Here is a 23,609-nt window from a genome sequence, read left to right on the forward strand (position 1 = left end):
ACATTTAAGGCACAACAATCGCAAACTATTTTTTAACATTTAAAATACATATAAAATATAGTTTTCTCATAGAGCAGAAGGCACTATAAATTACTTTTTTTCTGTGTAACTGTCACTTGCAATAGGTAGTAAAAAAAAATAAATCTGGTTTTGGACAGGTCCATCTCCTTATGGAGGATTCTTAGGTATTTTTTTTTTATTGTGCGAATAAGACACTACATCAGCCAAAGAGATCGGCCCTAATAGTGGTTACTACCTTACCCACAACTCTGCCCACTGCAAACTAACAAGCTTTGGTCAGAGTTGGGCATTAAAGGGCTCCTGAAGCAAGAGGGATATGAAGGCTGCCATATTGATTTCCTTTTAAACAATACCAGTTGACTGGCAGTCCTGCTGATCTTTTAGGCTGCAGTAATGTCTGAATCACACACCTGAAACAAGCATGCAGATAATCCAGTCGGACTTCAGTAGGTCACATCTGATCTGCATGCCTGTTCAGGGCCTATGGCTAAAACTATTAGAAGCAGAGGACCAGCAGGAAAGCCGGGCAACTAGCATTGTTTTAAACTAAATCAATATGGCAGCCTCCATCTCCCTTTCAGTTCAGGTGTTCTTTAATGCAGTATGGCCCAATAAACCACTGACCTAGAAAAGCTTGGCCAGGACTACGAGTCCCTGTAAGTATTCACAGCTGTGGCATACTATGCTGGAGATTGTAGTTTTCCATAGACAGCAGCTGATCCATGACTGATCGAACATAAAACTGAATCAATAGCAGCGCAAGCAGTCGAAGAGAAAAGGGACTGACCTGGATTTGTTGCTGCAGCAGGTTGATTTTATGCTGTTGTTGCAGTAGTTGTTGCTGTTGTCTGGCAATCTGAGGAGAGAGTCACATCAAGTGTTAGTGCCCAGTACAGCAGCTTCATTTTGTGCACACAATAATATTGGGGTGGCACACAATAAGAATTGACCAAGAATTGAACTTTATCCTAATCAGTAGCTGATACGCCCTTTTACATGAGAAATCTTTTCCTTTTCAGAAACGGATCATCAGGGGACACTGTATGGCTGATATTGAGGTGAAACCCCTCCCACAGGAAACTGTGAGGACCATGGTCCTGGCAGTTTCCTGTCTGTGAACCTCATTGCATTGTGGGAAATTGCCATTTTCCACTGTTTCCAATCGCCAAAAAAGCAAGCAGTGTCTCCTTCCCCTGACATCACCTGCAAGCAGTAAGAATGTCACCGTGTGATAAATGTCAGAATGTAAATCAGGGAGAGGAAAGATTTTACAATGGGCAAACACTGACTAAATCATTGATACATAATTATTGTAAAAATGAAGCACTTTTTTTATTACATTATTTTCACTGGAGCTCCTCTTTAATTCTGGTATCTGAGAGGTTTATGGCAGCCTAAGCCAGCACTAGCAATCGCAATTACAAATCAAAAACGCCAGCGATTGCAATTTTCCATTAATTTTGTTATGGGCGATTTTTCATCTGCATTGCATTCCAGAAAGCGTTTACGATTTGCGAATCAAATCACTATAGTGAAAAATACTTCTCAGGATTTCTATGATAAAGTATCAACCCTAGCAAGAATCGCCAGGTGAGTATGAGGGCTTTATACCTGGGGACACATAGCTACCTTATTCTGTTATCTTGCAGCACACAATATCTGGTGGTACATGGCTACCTAAACCTGCTAACTAGGGGCATATAGCAACTTAATTTACCGTGTAAGGGCACCCAGCTGCTTAATGCTGGTATTTGGGGGCACATTGTAACCTAATTCTGGTATCTGGGGGACACATGGCAGCTTAGTTATGGTATCTGGGGGACACATGGCAGCTTAGTTATGGTATCTGGGGCACCTAGCTGCTTCATTAGGGTATCTGAGAAGCACACTGTAGTTGAACTACTGTGGAAGTAGATCATTTCATGTGGCGGTGGTAATTCCTGTGACGTACAATTATAGCCATCTATCTAGAAGTTGAAAATTTGGAAGGGTTCCGGAGGGTGGAGTAAGGAGGTGACTGGGCATCAATGGCAGGGTCAGCGTGTGCACTGTAGCTCCGCCTCCTCGCACGTGCACCAGCATAATTCTGTTATCATGTGTCGCTGCCTCGTGCTTGAGAGCAGGGCCAGATTTGTACTCTTTACCACCCAAGGCCATTGTCACCAGCCGCCCCCCTTCAGTATAGGTAGCGAGAAGACCCCCTCACCCTTTCCCTCTAGCATAGATAGCCTGATGACCTCCCCCCCCCAGTATAAGTAGCCAGATGACTCCCTGATGACCTCCCCCCCAGTATAGGTAGCCAGATGACTCCTCCCCCTTTCCCTCCAGTATAGGTAGCCAGATGACTCCCTTAATCCCTCCTTTTCCCACCCTTCACTTTCAGTATAGGTAGACAGCTCGCCTTCACACTGCAGCAGCCATCAGTGTCACTCATTTCTCCAGTGCAGAAACTTCCTCTTCCTTTCCGTCTCCAAAGCTGCTCAAGTCCATAGCCGCCGGCCACAATGCAAATGTGCACAGAGAGCAAGGTGGCTGCTGCACAGGCAGCTACAGCAGAGTATGGCGGTCAGGTGCTCGCCGGCAGAATTTGCAAGCTTGCAAATGCTGCACCAGTTTAGCTTGCTGCTTTGGGGCCCTTCCTCCTGAGGTGCCCTAGGTGGCCTTGGCCTAAATCTGGCTCTGCTTGAGAGGATCAAAGTGTTGGACTTTGTCCGTTACTTTGATCCACATAAGGTGACGCTGTGATAGATTTTAATCCGGCAACAGCGCCATCTATGTCCAACATTGATCTATGTCCAACATTAGTCCATGGAGGATAATGCCAATATCGGCCACAGTCTGACATAGGATTGGAAAGGGTTAAGGCAGTTAGACAGAGGCAATCAGTCAATGGGCACGTCTTACCTGTTCTTGCTGCTGTTTGGCCAGTTCCATCTGTTGGCGCTGCTTCTCCATTTGGGAGGCGGCCAGTTTCTTCTGCTCATCGTGGGCCGCCAGCAACTGTTCCCGCAGGCTGGTCAGCTGATTAATCATCGTCATCAACTGCCGCTCCTTCTCTGCTAGACTCTCCGGGGTCCCTGCGGAAGAGAGAGAGGAGGGCTAAAGGGGATGTCCACATACAAAAATCACCGGACCCTTACATGTCCATTTGACAGACCTGCACATCTGTTTACGCTAAGACCTATCAAAAGGCATCTTCTGCTGTAGTTCTTATAAAAAGTATAATTGTTCTATCATTCATACAGGTGTCTGGTGGGTGGAGTCCCCCATCGGGTAACCACCAGTGAGACCTTCAGAACTTCATACTTGACCCAGCTTGAAAACAAGACTCAGCACAGGCCTCATTCCCAGTGGTGCATTGCGGTGCAGCATAACGGCTTGTGGCACTGCAATGCCCCGCCTACAGTGACATTCACAGTGAGGCGGATGCATTGCAGTACAACGGCGTGTGGTATGGTAATGCACTGCATGCAAAACACGTGCGTTAGCAAGTACAGTGCAGCATACTTTACATTGACTGCATGCTTCACTATACTTTATATTTATGCGGTCATAACGTGTGGTACGACTGTTTGGTTATACAGGGAACACAATGCAAATGCACCACTGTGAATGTGGCCTGATGCTGCCCCCCATCCACCTGTAGCATTACAAGACAGATAAAAATATCTGTGGGTGGAGCAGCTCATATTGATTCCGCAAGAGTGCGAAGCTGGGAATTGAGAGGAGTAGAGATGCTACCAGTGGAATTCCTGAGAGATTGGAGAAATTACCAGGGGAGAAAAGCCCCTGGTAATAAAGGTAGAATATACGTAGAGACTGGAGCCCAGGAAAGCAGAGACTCCACCTCTGGAGTCCCCAAAGGAGAAGAAACCACCGGAGTGAATTATCTCTCTAGCTCCCAGAGAAGACAGTTACTTTACATCCACAGGTTTGCCAAATGAAGTTTAGAAATCAAAGCAACAGAAATCATGTAACTATGGCCACACAAATCTTCAATTTTTCACAAAGTCTTCCCACTAGGGGTCAGTATGCCACAAAAAAAAAAAAAAAAAAAAACTTGACCTGAACTCAGAACTTCCTCACTGCTCTAAAAGATACACAACAGCGTAACAACATTATAACAGCATAATAACCTTTGAAGAGAAACACTTCTTTGTTACAGCTGCTAAAAATCCTGCAATACATCTGCAGTGTCTCTTCTTTCTGCTTTCATGGAAGCAGACATATTGATAACATTCTGTGTTTACAAATGAGCTGCTCTGCTGTGGCAGAGAAGATTCCTGAGCTGACACAGCCGAGAGATCAAATTACAGTGGCAATTAGTCACAGATGAGGGGGAATTAGACAGGCTAAATTCTCTAAATAAATACAGGGTGCATTTCTCTATGTTCTCCTTCTGTCCTGTGCAAGAGTTCTGGTCCTCTTCAGTGCCCTTTCACACTGAGGCGGTGCGGTAAATTCAATGCACCCCACCGCAGCCTAATTCAAGTCTATGGGGTAGTTCACACTCACATGTTGTGGTACGTTGTGCCAGAAGTGCCCTAACGCTCGGACATACCTACGTTACCGCGCGGCGTCGGATCGAAAGTCATGCAAGTCTATGGTAACGCAAGTGTATTTAATAAACCCGCTGAAGTTTTTCATGTCATGCATGTGCGGAAGCGTATTTTAGCAATACACTTCCGTGTATGTCATCGATTGCCCAACAGGAAGTGAGCATCGCATCACTTCCTGTTTGACCGGATGCCAGACGGGTTTAAAGTGTACTAACTAAGGCCTGTGTTTGGCGGTGCAGCCTCCGGCCCGCCAATCTGTAGTGGGAAGCCGGCCTCAATGTATAAAATAGTAAATAATAATTTAATGTGAACAATGATATTCTCAGATTTACTTAATTTTTTTCATTTTCTCTAACCTTTATAATATATTTTTAAGTGTATTGTATCACTTAAGTTCTATCGCTTAAAAGAAGGCCCCATACCAAAACGACGACAAGATTGACTGCCTCTACTCCAAAACAAAAGCACAATTGTCAGACAATCATCACATTTCTAAAGAAGAATGCATTGTTCTTTTTGGGGTGGAAGAATGCATTGTTCTTCTTGGGGGGCGGGGAAGTTAAATACCCTGAAGGGGTTAATAATCTGACCTTGCTGATTAATTTGCATTTCAGATTTATGGCTGAGAAAAATGGCTTTAAAATAAATAAATAGATCCACTTTTTTCCCCAGAGTTGGGGGAATAAAAAAACAAAGAAAAAAATAACCTTCTCGCGTTTTACAAAAACAGAAGAGCAAGAGAGAAGAAATTTAACACTCGGACAACAGCGGGTGATTCTTATTAACACAATTTCTCTGCCAAAACACGTCCTGCATGGACACGACGCATGAAAGATATGGATGTAAACGGGCCTTTCTCGAGACCCAACCAGATCTCCCCTTGTCCATAATCACAGGGAAAACTCACTGTCACACCATAACACATAAGTGGTATTTATATACGGTACGTTTTGGCATATTATTTTTATTTAGTTTATTAGTAAAGTTTTTTGTTTTTTTTATCAAAAGCATATGAGATCTTACCAAAAATTTTAGGGCTTAACTGAGAAAAGTTTTGTGGACAGAAAAGTTCTTTATTTTTGATGTAAACAACTATTTAGCACATGCAATAAAGCTAGAACTTCACTACACTATAAAGTTTGACAGTCACGTCAGTAGGTGTAGCGATGAACTATTTTCATCTAATAATGGTGTTATTTAAAACTTTTAATATCAGTAATGACCAATATCATGCATAAATAAGACAGAATAATGAACACCAACATACTATGAAAAACAGGATTGTCAGGTCTTTACAAATGTTAAAATTCCGTCTATGAAATCTACAAAAATAATTCAATATCACCACATTCAGCAATTATCAAACATATTCAATAGTCAACAATTTACATTTTAAAGTAATATTTTCTGCAAGAAAGCATTTCCTGATTACTAAATATAATTAAAAAATGAAACAAAAACAAAAAATAACTATACATTCTCTTTAGAAAATGCAGTGTTTTGATCATGTTTGATTTGAAAAAAAAAACAAAAACATATGTTTGTATGTGATAGTGAAAATGTAAAATATAAACATTTTCTTATTTAGTCTAATTTTTTTAATTAATCGTTTTTTAAGTACTTAACCTAGTAAAAAAAATGAAATAAAAATTGACACCAAAATAAAAAAAAATTAAGCATTACAGGAAATTAGCCACTTAACTGTAAAATATTGATGGCATACGTCTGTGACATTCTCTCTTCTAACTTGTTTTTTTTTACTTGTTAGGTTTAAATTGAAAACAAATCAGGAAAATATTAAATATGAAAAGAATGAGTAATATTTACTTCTTCCAGCCACCAGGTGGCCATTTCCAGGCAAGAATCAGATTGTCAATTAAAAGGTGTTCTATTTACTAACACAGCTTTACCCCTTTATACAAGTAATGTAAACCAGGCAGGGGCCTATCAGGATTACTTAACTATAAACAGGATGTCTCCAAGCATGCAGGAAATGCTGGGCTTTTCGATTAGGAAACCTAGCATGCTTTGCAGAATTAGTATCATGGCAGCCCCTGGGTTATCGGTTCATATACATCTCTAAAATAGATTTTTTTAACACAAATCATTTGAATACAACCTACTATATTTGCATATTTTAAAAAAGAAATTGAACAAAACTAACCAAATAACTGGTGTCAATTTCCACTAATCCAATGAAATGGGCACAGCTTTTGAAATATTTGTCAGAAAAATAAAACAAAGCTCAGGATGATTTCAGCCTGAAACAAGCAACCTAATACGGCTAAAATCTGTTTTCTGCAAAACTAGATAAACCCAGAAATGGTCTAAAAATAAAACTATTTTTTCACCATGCTCCTCACTTCTAAAAACAACTTTTTGAATGCAGACTTTGTTTTGCTGCCTTTAAAGCCTTGAGGAGATACAATGACCAAATTCACAAGCTTGGTGGGGAAAAGGGGATAGAAAATTAATGCTGTTCCACCCAGTTTACACACACTATGCAAGGGGGGGGGGGGGGGTTAGGGGTCATCTATAAACCGAACCATTCATAAATATCCACATGTAGCCTTTGTTCTGTTATTTTAAGTGATTCTGTATGTAAAAGGGCTATGGAGGCTGCCATATTTATTTCCTCTTCAACAATCTGAACTGCTTGTTTGTCCTGTTGCTCTTTGCCTCTAGTCTGTGATTCAATTTGCTTTAATCCTGAGTTTTCTCACAAGGAGTGTTTTTGCACCTCATCAATAAAATACCATTCAACCATCAACAAGCAAAGAAAAGGATATTATTTTTCTTAACTACCTTTTAGTTCTTTTTCACTAGCTGTATTCTTAAAATGCACCTCGTGGATAAGAAGAGACAACAGCTCCTGTGAGAAAACCCAGGAGGAAAGTTAATTGAATCAGAGCCTAAAGCTAAATTCATCAAGTGAACCACAACACGGAACAGACCAGGGGCTCTAATGTTTTGACCACACTAACCCCATGCAGAGGAGGCAGCGAGATGTCCGGTGGAGCCCATTGGCAGCCGCACATGCTCCTTCTATAACACCAGGACAGGTTCCTCCAGCTCTAGTAAGTTGACATGAACTAGCTGCAGCTCCAGAACTTCCAAAAAGCTCAGATTGGCCAAAAAAGTCAGATGGGACTCACTGACTACTTGGGGGGGGGGGGGGGGGGATGCACCCTAATAAACAGCACTATCTACTTGTAGGGGGTGCTGCCTAGTACGCATCACTAGCTACTTGGGGGAAGGCTGCCTAATTGATGAAAGGAGCGGGATACTGTCAAGCATCAGTAGGTAATTGGAGGGGGGGGGGGGGGGTGCTGACTAAGGAACATAACAGCATTTTGTCATTTTTGCCAAGGGGTGCCTTGAAATAAATTTTCATCATGGGTGCCCTCACCTGGTTTGAGAACCACAGATGCACACAATGGAAGAAGGCATGATATTCGTAAATACAACAAAAAGCCATATAAACAAATACGGAAAAAATGAATCAGAACATTAAGAGAAAAATAGATTTAATACTGAACCAGAAATCTTCAGCAGGCCCAAAGCCCAAATCAATTTTTGTTGCATTTTAGCATTTATTCCCTTTAAAATTCTCTTTGGATCAAAGTGGTTTCTTTCAGTAGTAGAACAAACAGCCAAGTGCTAAGATTCTCAACCCTTCAATCCCACTCTCAATAAGGACCTTATTTCCCAAGTAATCGTCTGGAAAAAATAAATAAATAAATAGTGCATGTCTTTGGAATGAGATATTTTTTGCTATTAAACGGTTTCAGTATCCAAATATGTCTGCACAAACACAGATCCAATCTAATCGTGGAATTGCTGAGATTCCGACAGACGCTGCAGTGACCACAAGACCTACTAATGAACACTGATGCCACTATTTCGGGCAATGGAGATCAAATAAAACTCATTTAATTCCATTGGATGCCCGTGAAAAGATCAGTCTTCAACAGCCACAGTGTTACCCAGTAGTGCTAACCGCTAAAGGAAGAAGCACGCCAGTATGTTGCCTCATTAAGTGCTCGCTTTATCTGCGTGGCTTAAACTTATTTTATTTGGCTGCAAAATAAACCCTCAAAAATAATGCCTGACTCCACCTGAAAAAAAAACTGTGTTTTAACGATATTACTGTCCCCGTCTGAGATACATTTTTGCAATTTCCTGTCCAGACAGGAAGTGGGTAATTGTTTACAGCAGAGGTGGAGATAGCAACAAATAAAACTTTACTTGTAGAGTGAGGAAGAGTTAAGGCCTTTACCCATCCGTGACTAATGTTGTCCAATGAAGATTGGGACCCGATCCCTAGGACGAAATGCTGGGTCTTTACAGATGTGAAGTCAGCTGACGACACATTCTGTTGCTACGCGGGGAGGCGGAGGGCTGATGTAGCAGGGCAGACATGACGTCACGCGGCGGACAGGGGCAAGCACGTGCACACAGGTGTTGGCCGTCATTTGAGCAAGGTGATCGGTCTGGTGGATCACTTCAGGAGCGGCGGTCGTGACCACTGTACACGCCGGATTATTGGCGGGGGCGGTCGTTATCGGCTACCTCAGATGACTTTAATCTAGCGTGTGTACGGAGTTTCTGTCATTTATTGCTGCTTCTCATGGTTCATATCACAGCAATGGAGATGCCAGGCACTTAAGGTGGGACGAATGCTGGAAATACACGGTTCGTTTCTGCCGCTTGATTCTGCGCTCAATCGTTTTTGCCGCTTGATTCTGCAATCTTCCGCTTGTTTTTCTTATCTTTTTCTATTCACCTCTATGAGAAATCGAGCGGCGAAACGATCGGGCAGGAGATCGGACATGTCGGAAATTATCTATCGAGCCATCTAAATGGCTCAAAAACGAACCGTGTATTCCCAGCATATTGAAACAAAAAGGTTTACCTTGGACCGTTTTTTGATGGCTGGCGGCTTGATGTCCTGGAGGTCAGGGTAGGGCAGCCTGAGCTCTGCTCTCCAGCATGCAGGGAAATGGATACAAGCAAAGCCACAAACAGTATGATAGTCTTAGTCGATCGAGCAGGATGCAAGATATCGGTTGATCGCACAGGAATCGGCTACTGTTCACATGTCCTTCGATCTATTCTCAATCGATTTTTGTATTCAGTGCATGGAGACACAACATCGTTCAGATCGAATGTAAAGGTGAGCCGCATAGGATATCGCCTGTAGTGTGTGGGCCACTAGTTGATCGATTTTCGATCAACCATACTGAAGTTCATTCCTTAGTAAAGTCGATTGCTTTGCCGATTGAATCAAAATCGCTGGATGTATGGCTACCTTAAAACATCTTTCCAAGCAAGCCGACAGATCTGGTCTCTGTTTATTGATTTCCGATTTGGGGTCCAAGTTTCTGAAGAATGGTACTCCACATCGTACACTGCGCCTCCAGCTGAAGGAAGTGGGCGATGCGTTAGCGCCGCGCATCTGACAGTTCAGCCTTTTACCCGGCGGTGCGGTCAGCATTCTGGTGTTTATTGCTTAAAAGCCTCTGAGAATAATTACAGCCCATTGTGTGTAATTGTGTTAAAATGGAAAAAACACGGCCGGCGAGATGAAGAAACAGAGGAGCGCGGTGATAAACATTGAATTGATATTTCTTGGAATACATTGACCGATTGACTCCGGCTCCTGTAATTATGGGGCAGTATTTTTCCATGCTCACATTTGGCGTGCGGGGGTCAAACGCATTAATGTAACTCAGACCGCAGCCCCGGCGCTCTCGCTGTATTAACCGGAGACAAATATTGAAAAGTATAAAATGAATCCTGAAATTAGTCTGTATTAAATATATGATTAATCCTGGCTCCACACTTTGGGAGAGAGTCAAGCAGGGAGAGAGAGAGAGAGCGTGACGGCGGCCATGTTTGCTCCCTCAAAAGTCAAGTCTAACAATGTATGGTGAGAAAGTGATGTCACAGAGGTGGGGAGACACCCCATGACATCACATTCTGCAGAACGGACGGGCAGGACAGATAGTCCCCGACTTACGAACGACGCGCCGATACGAACAGCATGGATTCTGTGGGAACAAGTTAAAAAAAAATTCAAATTGGACTTGTGGTTTGTAATATAATCGATTTTATAACATTAAAATAAAAAATGGCTTTTAAATTAAGCTACAGTGGACAGAGGTGACACAGAAGACAGATATGGCACAGTGTGTGTGTGTGTGGTAGGGAGGTCAGAGGTGGCACAGAGGCAGAGGGGGACACTGGGGGCACAGTGGACAGAGATGGCACAGTGTGTCTGTGTGGGTGTGTGTCCGTGTGTGTGTGTCCGTGTGTGTCCGTGTGTGTGTGTGTGTGTGTCTGTGTGTGTGTCTGTGTGTGTGTCTGTGTGTGTGTCTGTGTGTCCGTGTGTGTCCGTGTGTGTGTGTGACAGATTGGCTCAGAGGAAGTACAAGGGCAGAGGGGGACACTGCAGGCACAGAGGAGAGAGGAGGTAAAGGGCACAGAGATGGCACAGTGGGGGGATCAGAAGCGACACAAAGGGGGACACTGGAGGCACAGTGGAGGTTAAGGGTACAGAGATGGCAAAGTGAGGGGGGGGGGTCAGAGGCGACACAGAGGGGGGCACTGGGGGGCACAGAGGAGGTACAGTGGACAGAGGTGACACAGAGGGGGGCACAGAGGAGATACAGTGGACAGAGGTGACAAAGAGGGGGGCACAGAGGAGGTACAGTGGACAGAGGTGACACAGAGGGGGGCACAGAGGAGGTACAGTGGACAGAGATGACACAGAGGGGGGCACAGAGGAGGTACAGTGGACAGAGGTGACACAGAGGGGGGCACAGAGGAGGTACAAGGGAAAAAGACTACACAGTGTTCCGACTTAAGAACAGATTCAGGTTAAGAACGAACCTACAGTATATATCTTGTTCGTTAACCGGGAACTACCTATATTCTCAAACCATGTCGAAATACATTATCAGACCTCTCCAGTGTTGCAAACTACATCCTATTTATCCCCGGACCGGTGACATGATCCTCAGCAAATCGCATATTAACCCTGCCAGAGCCATATGCTTATATTCAAAGGGATGCTCTACGGCTGATAAGATTATTGGCCCGGTTATCCGCTGCTGCCCTCCATTCTCCATCCTGACAGCAGTTTTCCAATCCCCAGCTGCTTCAGATAAAATAATAATTACTTATTATAATTACTTAAAGTGAACCCGAGGTGAAAATAAACTGAGTAGATTGAGGCTAGGTTTAGAGTGACCAGTTGCATAATGCATGCATTATAATGACAGTGTACTGCAATGGAGACTGGCCCTAGACTGTAATACAAATCCTGCATGCAGCGAGTTAGAATAACACCATCAGTTACAACGCAGTATTGTGAACAGCCCCATTGAATTGTATAGACAGTGAGTTGACCTGCAGAATTAATCTAAAACACAACTGTGAAAAGAGCCTCAATGTCTTTGCTCAATGGCAGCCTATTAATTGTCCCAGAGTTAAAACATATCAACTATTGACCTTTTTATCTCTCCATTGCCCTCATAACAAACAAACACAGAACATTTATATCGCGCTTTTCTCCTGGCGGACTCAAAGCGCCAGTGCTGCAGCCACTAGGACGTGCTCTATAGGCAGTAGCAGTGTTAGGGAGGCTTGCCCAAGATCTCCTACTGAATAGGTGCTGGCTTACTGAACAGGCAGAGCCGAGATTCGAACCCAGGTCTCCTGTGTCAGAGGCAGAGCCCTTAACCATTACACTATCCAGCCACTATTACACTATCCAGCCATAACCTCATAAGCTGCATTCTGCCAGGAAAACTTTTATTGCTTTAATTTGCTTATCAGTGAGGTTTACTATGTTCCTGACAAGGTACTGACAAGAGAGAAGCTGGTCACTTGTGTACCTGAAAATTAACTCTTTCAGGCAGCAAAATAACAAAATTAAAACAGCCTGGTTATTAATAGGTGACTAAAGGGGAGTGGTTTAGATTACTGAAAGTGACCTGGCAGCAGTAGGCTGCTGCAGAGGACATGAGGTTCTTTCACTTCACAGAGAAACGATTTTTAAAAAAATATTTTTATTTTACAAAAACTATACGGTTTACATGATTACGGTAATTTAAAGCGGGATTGTCACCATAAAAATCAAATTTCAACAGCAACTGGTCTGAGTGTATTAAGTGATAAAGATGCTAATCCTGCATTCAAAACTTTTTCTGCTGTTATGGTTTGGAGTTATCACATACTTTGGCACTGACTTTTAAAGGGCCAGTGCTCCTAAACAGTTGCATGCTGGGAGTTCTTTTTATCTATACTATATTTCTCCTCTCATTTATTTTCCTGCCTAGCTGCTTATCTGAATCACAATCCTCTGCTCACTTATGTTTACAAGCAAGGTTGAGGTGACTCAGCGATTGGAGGAGAAAAGAAAAAAAAGTTAAGGGCAGAAATGACATCAGGATTAAGCCTCAAACTGTGGGCAAAAGACATGGTTCCCACCAGGAACAGAATTCTCTTCATTTACTATATAAAATTCACTGAAATCAAAATGTGGACAGTACAATACATGTTATGTACGTAGATCAAGTATTTATCTACTTATATGTGTGTTTTTTTCCCCCCTGGCATAGTATGGCTGATCCTACTGCTTTAAAACAATGTTCTGGTGGTTAGATCTCTGCTCTCCTTCATTCCCTGCTTTTTACACCCACTATTGCTCCTTCAGGATTGTAATTATTTATTCTTATACTCGTACATCGCTGATTTATTACAAAGTGCTTTAAAGTACATAAAAGCTGTGACGGTCCAAGGTCCCTATCCACACACACAGCAGACACGGTGCGGTAATCTGGCAATTTTTCCCAAGATTATATCAATAGACTAAGAGATTATTTCAGAGTGTTGACCCCAGAGCTCATTTTAGTATTGAGCGACTCATTTAAATGATATTTACTGCAGTGCAGGAGAACGACTGCAAATTTACGACGCGCTTCCTACGCACGGCAGAGCGGACGGATCCTAAATCATGCTGAGGAGTAGCAGTAAGATGTTTATTGATAGAGATTTCAATCACATCTAACAGCTGATGGCCCCATCCCCCCTGCAGGGCAAAAAGCAGAACATTTCAACGGCTTAAGACCCATCCAGAGGAGGAATACATACTGCCTCAGACAATTGTCACTGATCATTTCAGGTGACCGTTTGTAGGAATGACCGCTGTACAGACACACTAAAGTGTACCTGAACTCTAGCACAGAACAGAAGGAAAACAGAGAAATTCACCCTGTATGTATTTAGAGAGTTTAGCCTGTCTAATTCCACCTCATCTGTGACTAATCACAAGTTGTAATTTGATCCCTTATCTGTGTCAGTTGACTGCCATGGCAGAAATCTAATTGGTAAACACAGGATGTAAACAATACATCTGCTTCCATGAAAGCAGGAAGTAGATACAAATCCTGAAATAAATCTGCATTGTATCAGCTGTAACAAAGATGTTTTCCTTTAAAGGTTATTATGCTGTTGCTTATTTTTTAGAGCAGAGAAGAAGTTCTGAGTTCATGTCTTTAAGAAGTAATGTGCAAAGCAGCCTGTCCTGTAGTATGGTGTAAAAGGAGAGCAGGAATAGTGTTTGCCCATTGTAAAATCTTTGCCCATTGTAACATTTTTCCTCACCCTGATTTTTCCTCACCCTGATTTACATTCCGAAATTTATCACCGGCGGCAACATCTTTACTGCTGGCAGGTGCAGCTCTGCGGAATGTTTGTGAAGATTCAGAAGCCAGTGAAAAAAAAGCCTAGGATTAGAATCACTGGGAGGGCTAAACTACTTACCAGTACAGAAAAATATATAGCTATAAGAATTGTTTCTGTTATCCAGGAAAATTACCATTAAAGTGGGTACTGCATTTTAATATATCACTACAGGGCCTTTTTTTACATGTACTGATGGTAGATTTACACCGAAGACCATCCTAAAATATCACACATAAGTACACCAAAGGCAGCATTCTTCTGCAGCTTAATTCATGAAACTGTAAGAAGCCAATGTTTCCAGGCCGTCATCACCCCATTATCAAGGCAGTGATAGACTGACAACCTCTGACAACATATGGTGTGAGTGGCATTACTGCTGGATAAAGGGGTCTTCCTGGCTGCAAGGTGCTGGCCTTTAACTCATTAGTAGCTTCAAAGGAAGTATACTTATTTGAAATCAGTGCACTGCTTTAGACTGCAGCTGGCAGAACTGGTTGTGTTGTAAATTCTTGAAATGCTTTGATGTCTCTCTGCTAGCAGAAGATCTAGAAACTGAAAGCAGAAGTCCTCTGTTGTCTCACACTGCCCACTAGTGACAAGTGGCCATTAATACACATTACAGCAGTACTAATTAGTAGCAAGGAAATGTAACAAATAAGAAATAAAGTACTAAAATAAATTGGCCTGGAGCACTTGCAAACCTCTAAATTAATTGGCTGCTAAAGGGTTAAAGCCAAAACCCAGCGTAATTTAAAGTTAGTGTCAGGGAAACTAATGTGCTACGCTATGTTAAAATAAATCACGTTAGCCACACTGTTTACTCAATCGGTCTGCCATATAAGGCAAAGGCCCCACCCAGATTATAGGAAAATGCAGTGGTGTTTATTCTAGAGGCCAGGTTACCTACTCCACAGACCAGTCTCCAGCTCTGTGGCCGCAGTGTAATCATGTGAAAAGAGAGAGGAAATCTTGCATGAGTATGACCACAGAGCTGGAGGCGGGCTACAGAGCTGGAGGCTGGGCTGTGGAGAGGTAACCTAGCCTTCAGAATAAACAGGGGTTGGGCCTTCCCCTTATATGGCATAGCATGGGCGGAGCAGGTGAGTAATCAGAAGTGTGGCTATCTGAACAAAGAGTTAATGTCCCGACACTAACTTTAGATTTCACTCGATTGCTGCTTTAAGGTGCGTTCAGATGTTCTAATTCTGTGGCTCACAGGGATCAGGACTCGATATCTCAGGTGACAGTTCGGGACTCAAAGCAGTTCAGTTGCTATGCATGAAGACTTTATTTGCATCTCTGAAACATTGTTATCCGAGTCATTTGTAATTAGGGGACAGGCATGGTCGGAATAGCCGATTTCCGTTTCCGGCACAATTCCGCATTCCGTCATATAGAAATTCCCTTACCGTTCCATTCCGACGGTATACCGGGACAGTTCCGCGGAAAAATTTTAAAATCCTCCTCTCCCTCCCTCCCTCCATCCATATCATGCAGTAGGGAATTACAGATTTTCAAAACAGCTTATATACCATAGCTGGGATTTGAACCCAGAACCTAGTGTGTAGTAGGTATCGGTCTTAACCTCTAGACCATGACCCACACTACATGCTAAAGCTGGCGGTAGCATAAACCATACTTCCATTATGATCAATTCGATAGAAAAAGTAGCATGATTAAGGATTTGTACTTTTTGAAAAGCATGCTTATATACCATAGCTGGGATTTGAACCCAGGACCTAGTGTGTAGTAGGTATCTGTCTTACCCTCTAGACCATGAACCACACTGCATGGTAGTAGGTATCTGTTTTACCCACTAGTAAGGCTGAGGCTGGAGAGGCTGCAGCCTCAGGGCGCAGTGTAGGAGGGGGTGCACAATTCATTCAGCTGTCATTTCCAATTGTGTTTGAAGCAGAAAGAAATAAGAAAAGGTGATACATGGCAGCGACTGCAAGCCAGATAAGTAGAGATTAAGGTGTTGGGGGTGGGAGGGGTGGGGGCCCTGGGGTACCTCTTAGTGTAATAGCAATCAGTGTGTGACAGCTGGGGTGGGAGGGATGGGGGGGCGCACTTTGCTGTCTCAGCCTTGGGTGCTGAAGGACCTTGTCCCACCTCTGACCACACTACATGCTAAAGCCTGGCCCTGAGTGTGGTTGATGGTCTAGAGCAGTGGTCCTCAAACTAAGGCCTGCGGGCCGAATGTGGCCCCCTAAGGCTTTCTTACCGGCCCCCCACACAGAAAATGTATTGCTTATAAATGCAGTCAGCTACATCTTTAAATATTGGTGGTCCACATATGGAATAGCAGTGCAGCACCCCCCATCCACATGGAAGCCAAAAAGCAGAAATTTTGCTGGTTTCCAATCAAATTCCACATCAGGTGACACTGCTGTCCAATTGGCTTGCAGATTGTCACCTGGGTATGCTTCACTGTCTGGTCCGCAAAGACGTCTACATCATTTTATGTTTACTCCGGCCCACCAGCGGTCTGAAGTATGTTGACCCGGCCCTCAACCCAAAATGTTTGGGGACCCCTGGTCTAGAGGGTAAGACAGATACCTACTACACACTAGGTCCTGGGTTCAAATCCCAGCTATGGTATATAAGCATGCTTTTCAAAAAGTACAAATCCTTAATCATGCTACTTTTTCTATCGAATTGATCATAATGGAAGTATGGTTTATGCTACCGCCAGCTTTAGCATGTAGTGTGGGTCATGGTCTAGAGGGTAAGACAGATACCTACTACACACTAGGTCCTGGGTTCAAATCCCAGCTATGGTATATAAGCATGCTTTTCAAAAAGTACAAATCCTTAATCATGCTACTTTTTCTATCGAATTGATCATAATGGAAGTATGGTTTATGCTACCGCCAGCTTTAGCATGTAGTGTGGGTCATGGTCTAGAGGTTAAGACAGATACCTACTACACACTAGGTTCTGGGTTCAAATCCCAGCTATGGTATATAAGCTGTTTTGAAAATCTGCAATTCCCTACTGCATGATATATATATGGATGGATGGATGGAGAGGAGGAGGAGGAGGAGGAGGAGGAGGAGGAGGAGGAGGAGGAGGAGGAGGAGGAGGAGGGGAGAGAGAGAGAGATTTTTTTGTGTTATTCCGGAAATAAAATTTCCGCGGAATTCCGTTTGAGAGGTATAGGAATTCCGATTTGACTACCGGAATCGGAATTAACCTAATTCCGGCCGGAATCACGGAATTCATAATTCCGCGGAATTTTCCGAGCATCCCTATTAGGGGACTGTCGTAGTCTAATTCTGACCTAACCTTAAAGAGGAACTGTAGTAAAAATAACAATGAATAAAATTGCTTATTTATTTTTAATTTTTTTTACAATATTCACTTATAGCTTATTTAGTCAGTGTTTGTCCATTGTAAAATCTTTACTCTTCCTGATTTACATTTTGAAATGCATCACTGGTGGTGACATCTTTAGTCCTGCCAGGTGATCTGTACGGAATGTGCGTTACTGAGAGTTCTATGCACAGAGGGAGATACTGCTTGCTTGGCAGTTGGAAAAAGCCTTTATTTCCCACAATGCAACAAGATTCACAGACAGGAAACTGTCAGGACCTTGGTCCTGACATCACACTGTAGGAGGGGTTTCACCACAATATCAGCCATACAGACCCCCCTGATTATCTATTTGAGAGAAAGTAAAGATTTCTCGTGGGAAAGGGGGTATCAGCTACTGACTGGAATTAAGTTCAGTCCTTGGTTAAAGTTCCTCTTTAACTGCAAGGTATAAATGTAAAATATTTTAGTAGCTGATATAACACCTTTAAGCATTCCATGGTTTATAATGCAAATATTTAAATTCTCCCTAAAGCTGCACGTCACTGCGCTATCCAGGTGACATGGGCACGGTGGCAGGCAGGTGACAGTGCGAAAGTGACACGTTCGAGTGCGAACGAGCTGTGACCTCACTTTGCGAGCGGCTGAAGTGTTTGTCTACCTCAGAAGCAGCTGCTGCGCTCCATTTCAGCGCTCACCAAATTAGGTCATGTGAGGTAGAGAAGCCGCGTCGGCGGGGAAACCGACGAGAACAATTATATTTTTAAAGCAGAGCGGCCAGTAGGTGTAGCCGTCGTCCCCCTGGGATTTACACATCCAGCCGGGCCAGATACAGTCAGCACCCAAGCACGCCGACATCGGGCGAGTGGTACAAAGACGCTCCTGTGTGCCGCTCCAGACTGAGTCGCCTGGCTGCGGCGCAGACTGCCGAGGTGACAAGTTTATTTCACAAATTAGGAGGTTCAGGTTTTTCCGCAAATCGTCGAGAATTTCTATTGTCTGGGGGATTAATTATATATTAGGCAGCCGGGCGTAACGCGCTAAATATATTAATTTAGCGAGCTCGGCGAATGTTTATTCTTCAAACTATTAAACGCTCCAAACAAAAAAAACACCAACAAAAAAAAAGGAAAAGATTTTTTTACTTTTCCAAAAAGGGGAGAAATAAAGAAGAATAAATTAACGCGGACATCACGTTAACATAAAATTTAAAGATTTTAAAACTGTGAAAAAAAAAAAAATTAAGTCAGTGGGGAGGAAAGGCAGAAATTGCTGCCAGAAAGAGATTCCACAGCAGCCAATAATTAACTTCCAGAGGCATCGCGGTCTCTAAGGAGAAAGAGAACAGGAAGTAAAGAACGCTATTAAACTCGCTAAACGCTATTAAACTCGTATTTTGGAGGCCTAATCATGGTCCTAATCAAGACATTTAGAGGATGAATCTCGACAAACAGCAATAGGTAAGTTGTGATATGAGGAGACGCCATCTTCTTACAGGTCTTGGGCAGTCCAAATATTCCCCCCAAGTGTTCCCTGTTACCAGCTGACATGGAGGACTGGATGCATTCGACCACCTAGGCCTTCTGCTCGGCGTTCCAAGACATCAAACAACTGAAGCACCCAGCAGGACAAGCGGAGCCCCTGGACCCCAAAGAAAGAAGAAACCATTTTGGATCTGGTGTCCGTGGATCTGAGCTCTCTATGTCAGTCATATTAAAGGACAAATATTGTGAACATTTTTAAAATTTTTAAATAGGAGTATTAGTTGTACATTTGTAAGTATCTTTTTCCTATCTAGCTTTTAATTACAGTACACAGAGTAGGGACCCAGGTGCCTTGCTCTTCTACTGGCCACATATGCTATTGCTCTGTTGTTAATGCCTGATGAAGCGGGATCAAACCTGTGAAACGTGTTGCATTATCCCCGGAGTATGCAAAATAAACTTGTTTTATTTGACAAACATATTGGCAATTTGTGTGTCTGCTCGGAGGAGGTAAGCCCACCACTGCCTTCTCATGTTTTAAACTTTTTAGATTCTTTTATCCTTTTGGCGCCTCTGTATCCATACTACGCTTCAATCACAGTAGCTTGTGGACACTATTCTGGCAGTTGGCGGGGGCAAATGCCATCCAGGGAGTGCTTTTTAAAACGAAGGAATTCCTGAGACTCCACCGAGAAGGAGATGGGCTAGTCCACTATCTGTCACATCTCTATTGCCTACTGTAAGTGACAGAAACATAGGAGCAAAGTAATTTATAGGAAATTTTACTATGGTAAAAACGTGCAATTAATACACTTGTAATTTAAATTTTACACATTTTTACGATAGTGCTCCTTTAAGTTTTACACATGGCTGACCCATTCTCATCTAACTAAAGTCACACACTGTTATTACAATTATATAGTTGTAACATATTCCACAGCGCTGTACAGAGACCAATGCTCCATCTGTAGTCACACACTAATATCATTACGACGTTTACATAGCTCTGACATATTCTACAGTGCTGTATAGAGATCATTGGTCCATCTTTACCAATGGAGCTTGCACTCTAATATCCTCATCACAGTCACACACTATTATTATTAATATTTATTTATATAGCTCTGACACATTCCCCATCACTGTACAGAGATTACAGATCCACTTGCATCAATCTCTGCACCAGAGGAGCTTGCACTCTAATGTCCTCACTGCTGTCACACACTATTATTATATATTTATGTGGCTCTAACATATTCCACAGTGCTGTAAAAACATCCATCCGTACCAGTAGAGCTTACACTCCAATGTCCTCACCATATTGTTATATATTAATTAAGGGAAGTCAATTTAGACACATGAGACAAACCATCCCACAGAAAAGAAAACATAGCCAGAGAAATGCATCCTATCCAGTAAAGCTTACAATCTATTATTACCATCATTATTATCTGAAATTTCAAAAACAAAGATCAAAATATGTAAACATGAGAAAAAGTTGACATTAATTGACAGGATTTTGAGAATCCCCTTCCCCCCCGCCACACACACACACACATTACATCCATGCGCTGAACTATTTTGGGGGCGGGGTCATCAGCAGACAAGCACAGGGGCTCTCCTCACACCTGCACAGGGCTGTCATCCCAGCGGGGGACTCAAGTCACCCTCACACAAGTGACCCGCAGTGTAAATATCAGAATATGTTCCTGTATAGGGATGGAGGGGGCAGGGGGACTCCGCCACCCTCACACAAGTGTCCCTGGGTGTGAATAGTAGAAGATGCGCCCGTATGGGGAAGGGGGAGGGGGATTACGGGGGGGGGGGGGGGGTCCCTTACACAAGTGTCCCGGGTGTGAATAATAGATGATGCACCCGTATGGGAGGGCAGAGAAGTTGCCATCTCCTCACTCACTCTCCTCAGCATTGTTCCTGCTCACCCAGATCTGATGCGGCCTGGCTGCGGCGAGCCGAGCGGAATAATCTCACAGAACTCAGGAAGGCTAATTTGTCTGAAGGCCCCACAACTTCACAAGTACAGGCCGAAGTCATCTATTTAAACGCCAATTAGACGGCAGACAAATCCCTTTAATTATATCCCCTCCCTCCCCCTCCGCAGGTGCAATAGCAGCCGCTGGATATTATTTACTTCTTAATTACCTAAAAAGAAATGCCTGACCCTCACTGTGACAGCCTTGCCCAGCGGCCATCACCGCAAATATTAACTATACTGCTAGGTGGTTAACAGCATTTATATCATATTCATATTTTTAAAATTAGAAAATGTATTTCTTTCCTTTTGTCATAGTTACTATTTTGGTGATATAAACAAGTTTTTACTTCGTAACATTTCTTACACACACGGTGCCAGGCAATATTTCCAGAGTATGCAATAGGGAAAGTTACAGAGGATTAAACTTCATTCCAATCAGTAGCTGGGACCCCCTTTTTTTATGAGAAATCTTTATCTTTTCTGGGATAGATCATCGGTGGGGAAGGGGGGTCTGTATGGCTGATCTTGTGGTGAAACCCCTCCCACAGTGTGATGTCATGACCATGGTCCTGACAGTTTGCCGTCTATAAACCCCGTTGCACTGTGGGAAATAACGGCTTTTTCCAACTGCCAAGCAAGAAGTGTCTCTTGTCACTGAAATGTGTCTACCTGATAGTGCTGAGAGAATTAGAGTACAAGCTCCTCTGGTGCAGAGGCGGATGTGAATGGAGTTCTCTGTGAATGCTGTGGCGTAAAGCTCAATACTCAACTGATGATTGATTGGGGGAACCTCACAGCGACGCCACCCCGACGAAAGAGGTTCCCCAACCATCCTTCTGCCCGCAAGAACACGCAATGTTACATGGCGGGAGCAAACGAGAGTTCAAATGATCGCTGCAGTGTGCGTGGGAGTCATCGGAGATCTTAAAGATCTGATTCGCCTGAACGGTTGTTGTAGCCACACATCACATAGTGTAATTCACCTAATAGCGCACTCGTATCCACCTGGCGAGATTTCGAAATGGTCCCTTCCCCCAAAAAAATGCTGGTCGTAGGAAGAATTGAGAGGTGGGTACGAGTCTTAAAAAGACCACGATAGCGAGAAAAGTGGGCAGTTAAAATCTGACAGAACCGACAGGTTTTGGGCCAGTCCAGCTCTTCATGGGGGATTCTCAGGGTTTTCTTTGCTTTCAACAGTATTTCCTGAACAGCAGTTGCAAAGTCTAAATGACAAAATAGTGTGCAAGTGAGTAGGGAGGCTGGCTGGTATCTTTCTATTTTGGCAGTTAAACTGCTGTTCAGGAAATGCTGTTGAAAACAAAGAAAACCCAGAGAATCCCTCATGAGGAGATGGACTGGCCCAAAACCTGTCGTTTCTGTCAGATTTTAACTGCCTACTTTTTTTTACTGTAATAGTTCCTTCAGAATGAAAAATTGAGATGGAATGATAAGCGTGAAATAAGTCTATAAAACCATTAAATAGTCTAGAGGTAGATTATGCCCATCAGAGTCCGTCCATAAACTAAATCTCAGGTTTCAGGTGGACAGGCCATTTAAGATGCGAACAAGCCTGAGGTTTATTTTGCGCACAAGCGCGGCACGATGTAATTGATGACGCTCCTGCAGTTACACGCACCAGTTTGGCCGCGGTCGGGTTTCTCAACTTTTTCAAATGTGTTTTTCCGGAAATTCTCAGCTTCTCCTGAGCGCAATGGAATTAGTTGAGTAAAAAAGCGGCGTTTTCGAGTCACTCTAACTGGAAGGAGGGCGGCGGTGCCAAGCCAAACAGGCAGGCGAGAATACCTGGCCGTCCGCAGGCCTCGCACAGAATGTCTTTGTTAGCGGGCTTCGGACAGCTGAGTGTACACAGCGCTGCTGTTGTCTCACCAAATACAGCTGTGCAGCAGCTGAATCTGCCTTTGTGGGCCCGACGGTGGCACAAAATTCCCTTTCTTGGCCTGTAAATAAGCAGCCTTTGTGACCTGCGGGAACTCATGTCAAATTAAACTACCCCCAGAGGGGAGGCCTCAATTGCATCCTGCCTCCTAGCTAACCTCACACAAACAATGGACAGTAATTGCCAGTGTCACGCTAGTCGCTAGGAACAATAAACCAAGACTTGTTTTAACAGCTTTCTGCCAAAAAAAATAAGTAAAAAATGTCTCCCTACCTTAGAACCGTCCACCCTGCTCTCTCTTCTGTGACAAAGGCTGCCTGATGGGGGGCTCATGAGAGGTGCTCTCTGTTCCAAAGGTGGTAAAAGACCCCAGAGAGTAAAAACAAACCTCCCTTGTGTTAGAAAGAAAAAAAAGTTTGTGGTCTACTTGGGGCCTTTTTTTCAAACCTGCAATTCCAGGTCTAGGAGACCGTTTGGGCTGCAGAATCCATTTGATACTCCAAGGAGATTTTTTTTTTTTTTTTTTTTTTATATAAGATGAAAAGTTAACTAAAGAAGCACTAAAAAGGTGAAACGAAAAAAGGAAT

The 23,609-nt window shown here is 43.2% G+C and overlaps 1 protein-coding gene across 6 annotated transcripts in view; it reads right to left on the minus strand.

Moving 5' to 3' along the window:
• Positions 1–23,609, minus strand: part of SOX5 (SRY-box transcription factor 5) — a 369,889-nt gene that overhangs the window by 139,389 nt on the left and 206,891 nt on the right. For all 6 annotated transcript variants that reach the window (XM_068277989.1, XM_068277987.1, XM_068277990.1 and 3 more), the window contains 2 exons: positions 2,926–3,098; positions 809–877 (listed from right to left, as the gene is read on the minus strand). In XM_068277989.1, the coding sequence (XP_068134090.1) occupies positions 809–877; positions 2,926–3,098 (242 nt within the window). The remainder of the gene's footprint in view (positions 1–808; positions 878–2,925; positions 3,099–23,609) is intronic.

Source organism: Hyperolius riggenbachi, chromosome 3 (assembly GCF_040937935.1).
Source record: "Hyperolius riggenbachi isolate aHypRig1 chromosome 3, aHypRig1.pri, whole genome shotgun sequence".
In the NCBI taxonomy this organism is placed as follows: Eukaryota; Metazoa; Chordata; class Amphibia; order Anura; family Hyperoliidae; genus Hyperolius; species Hyperolius riggenbachi.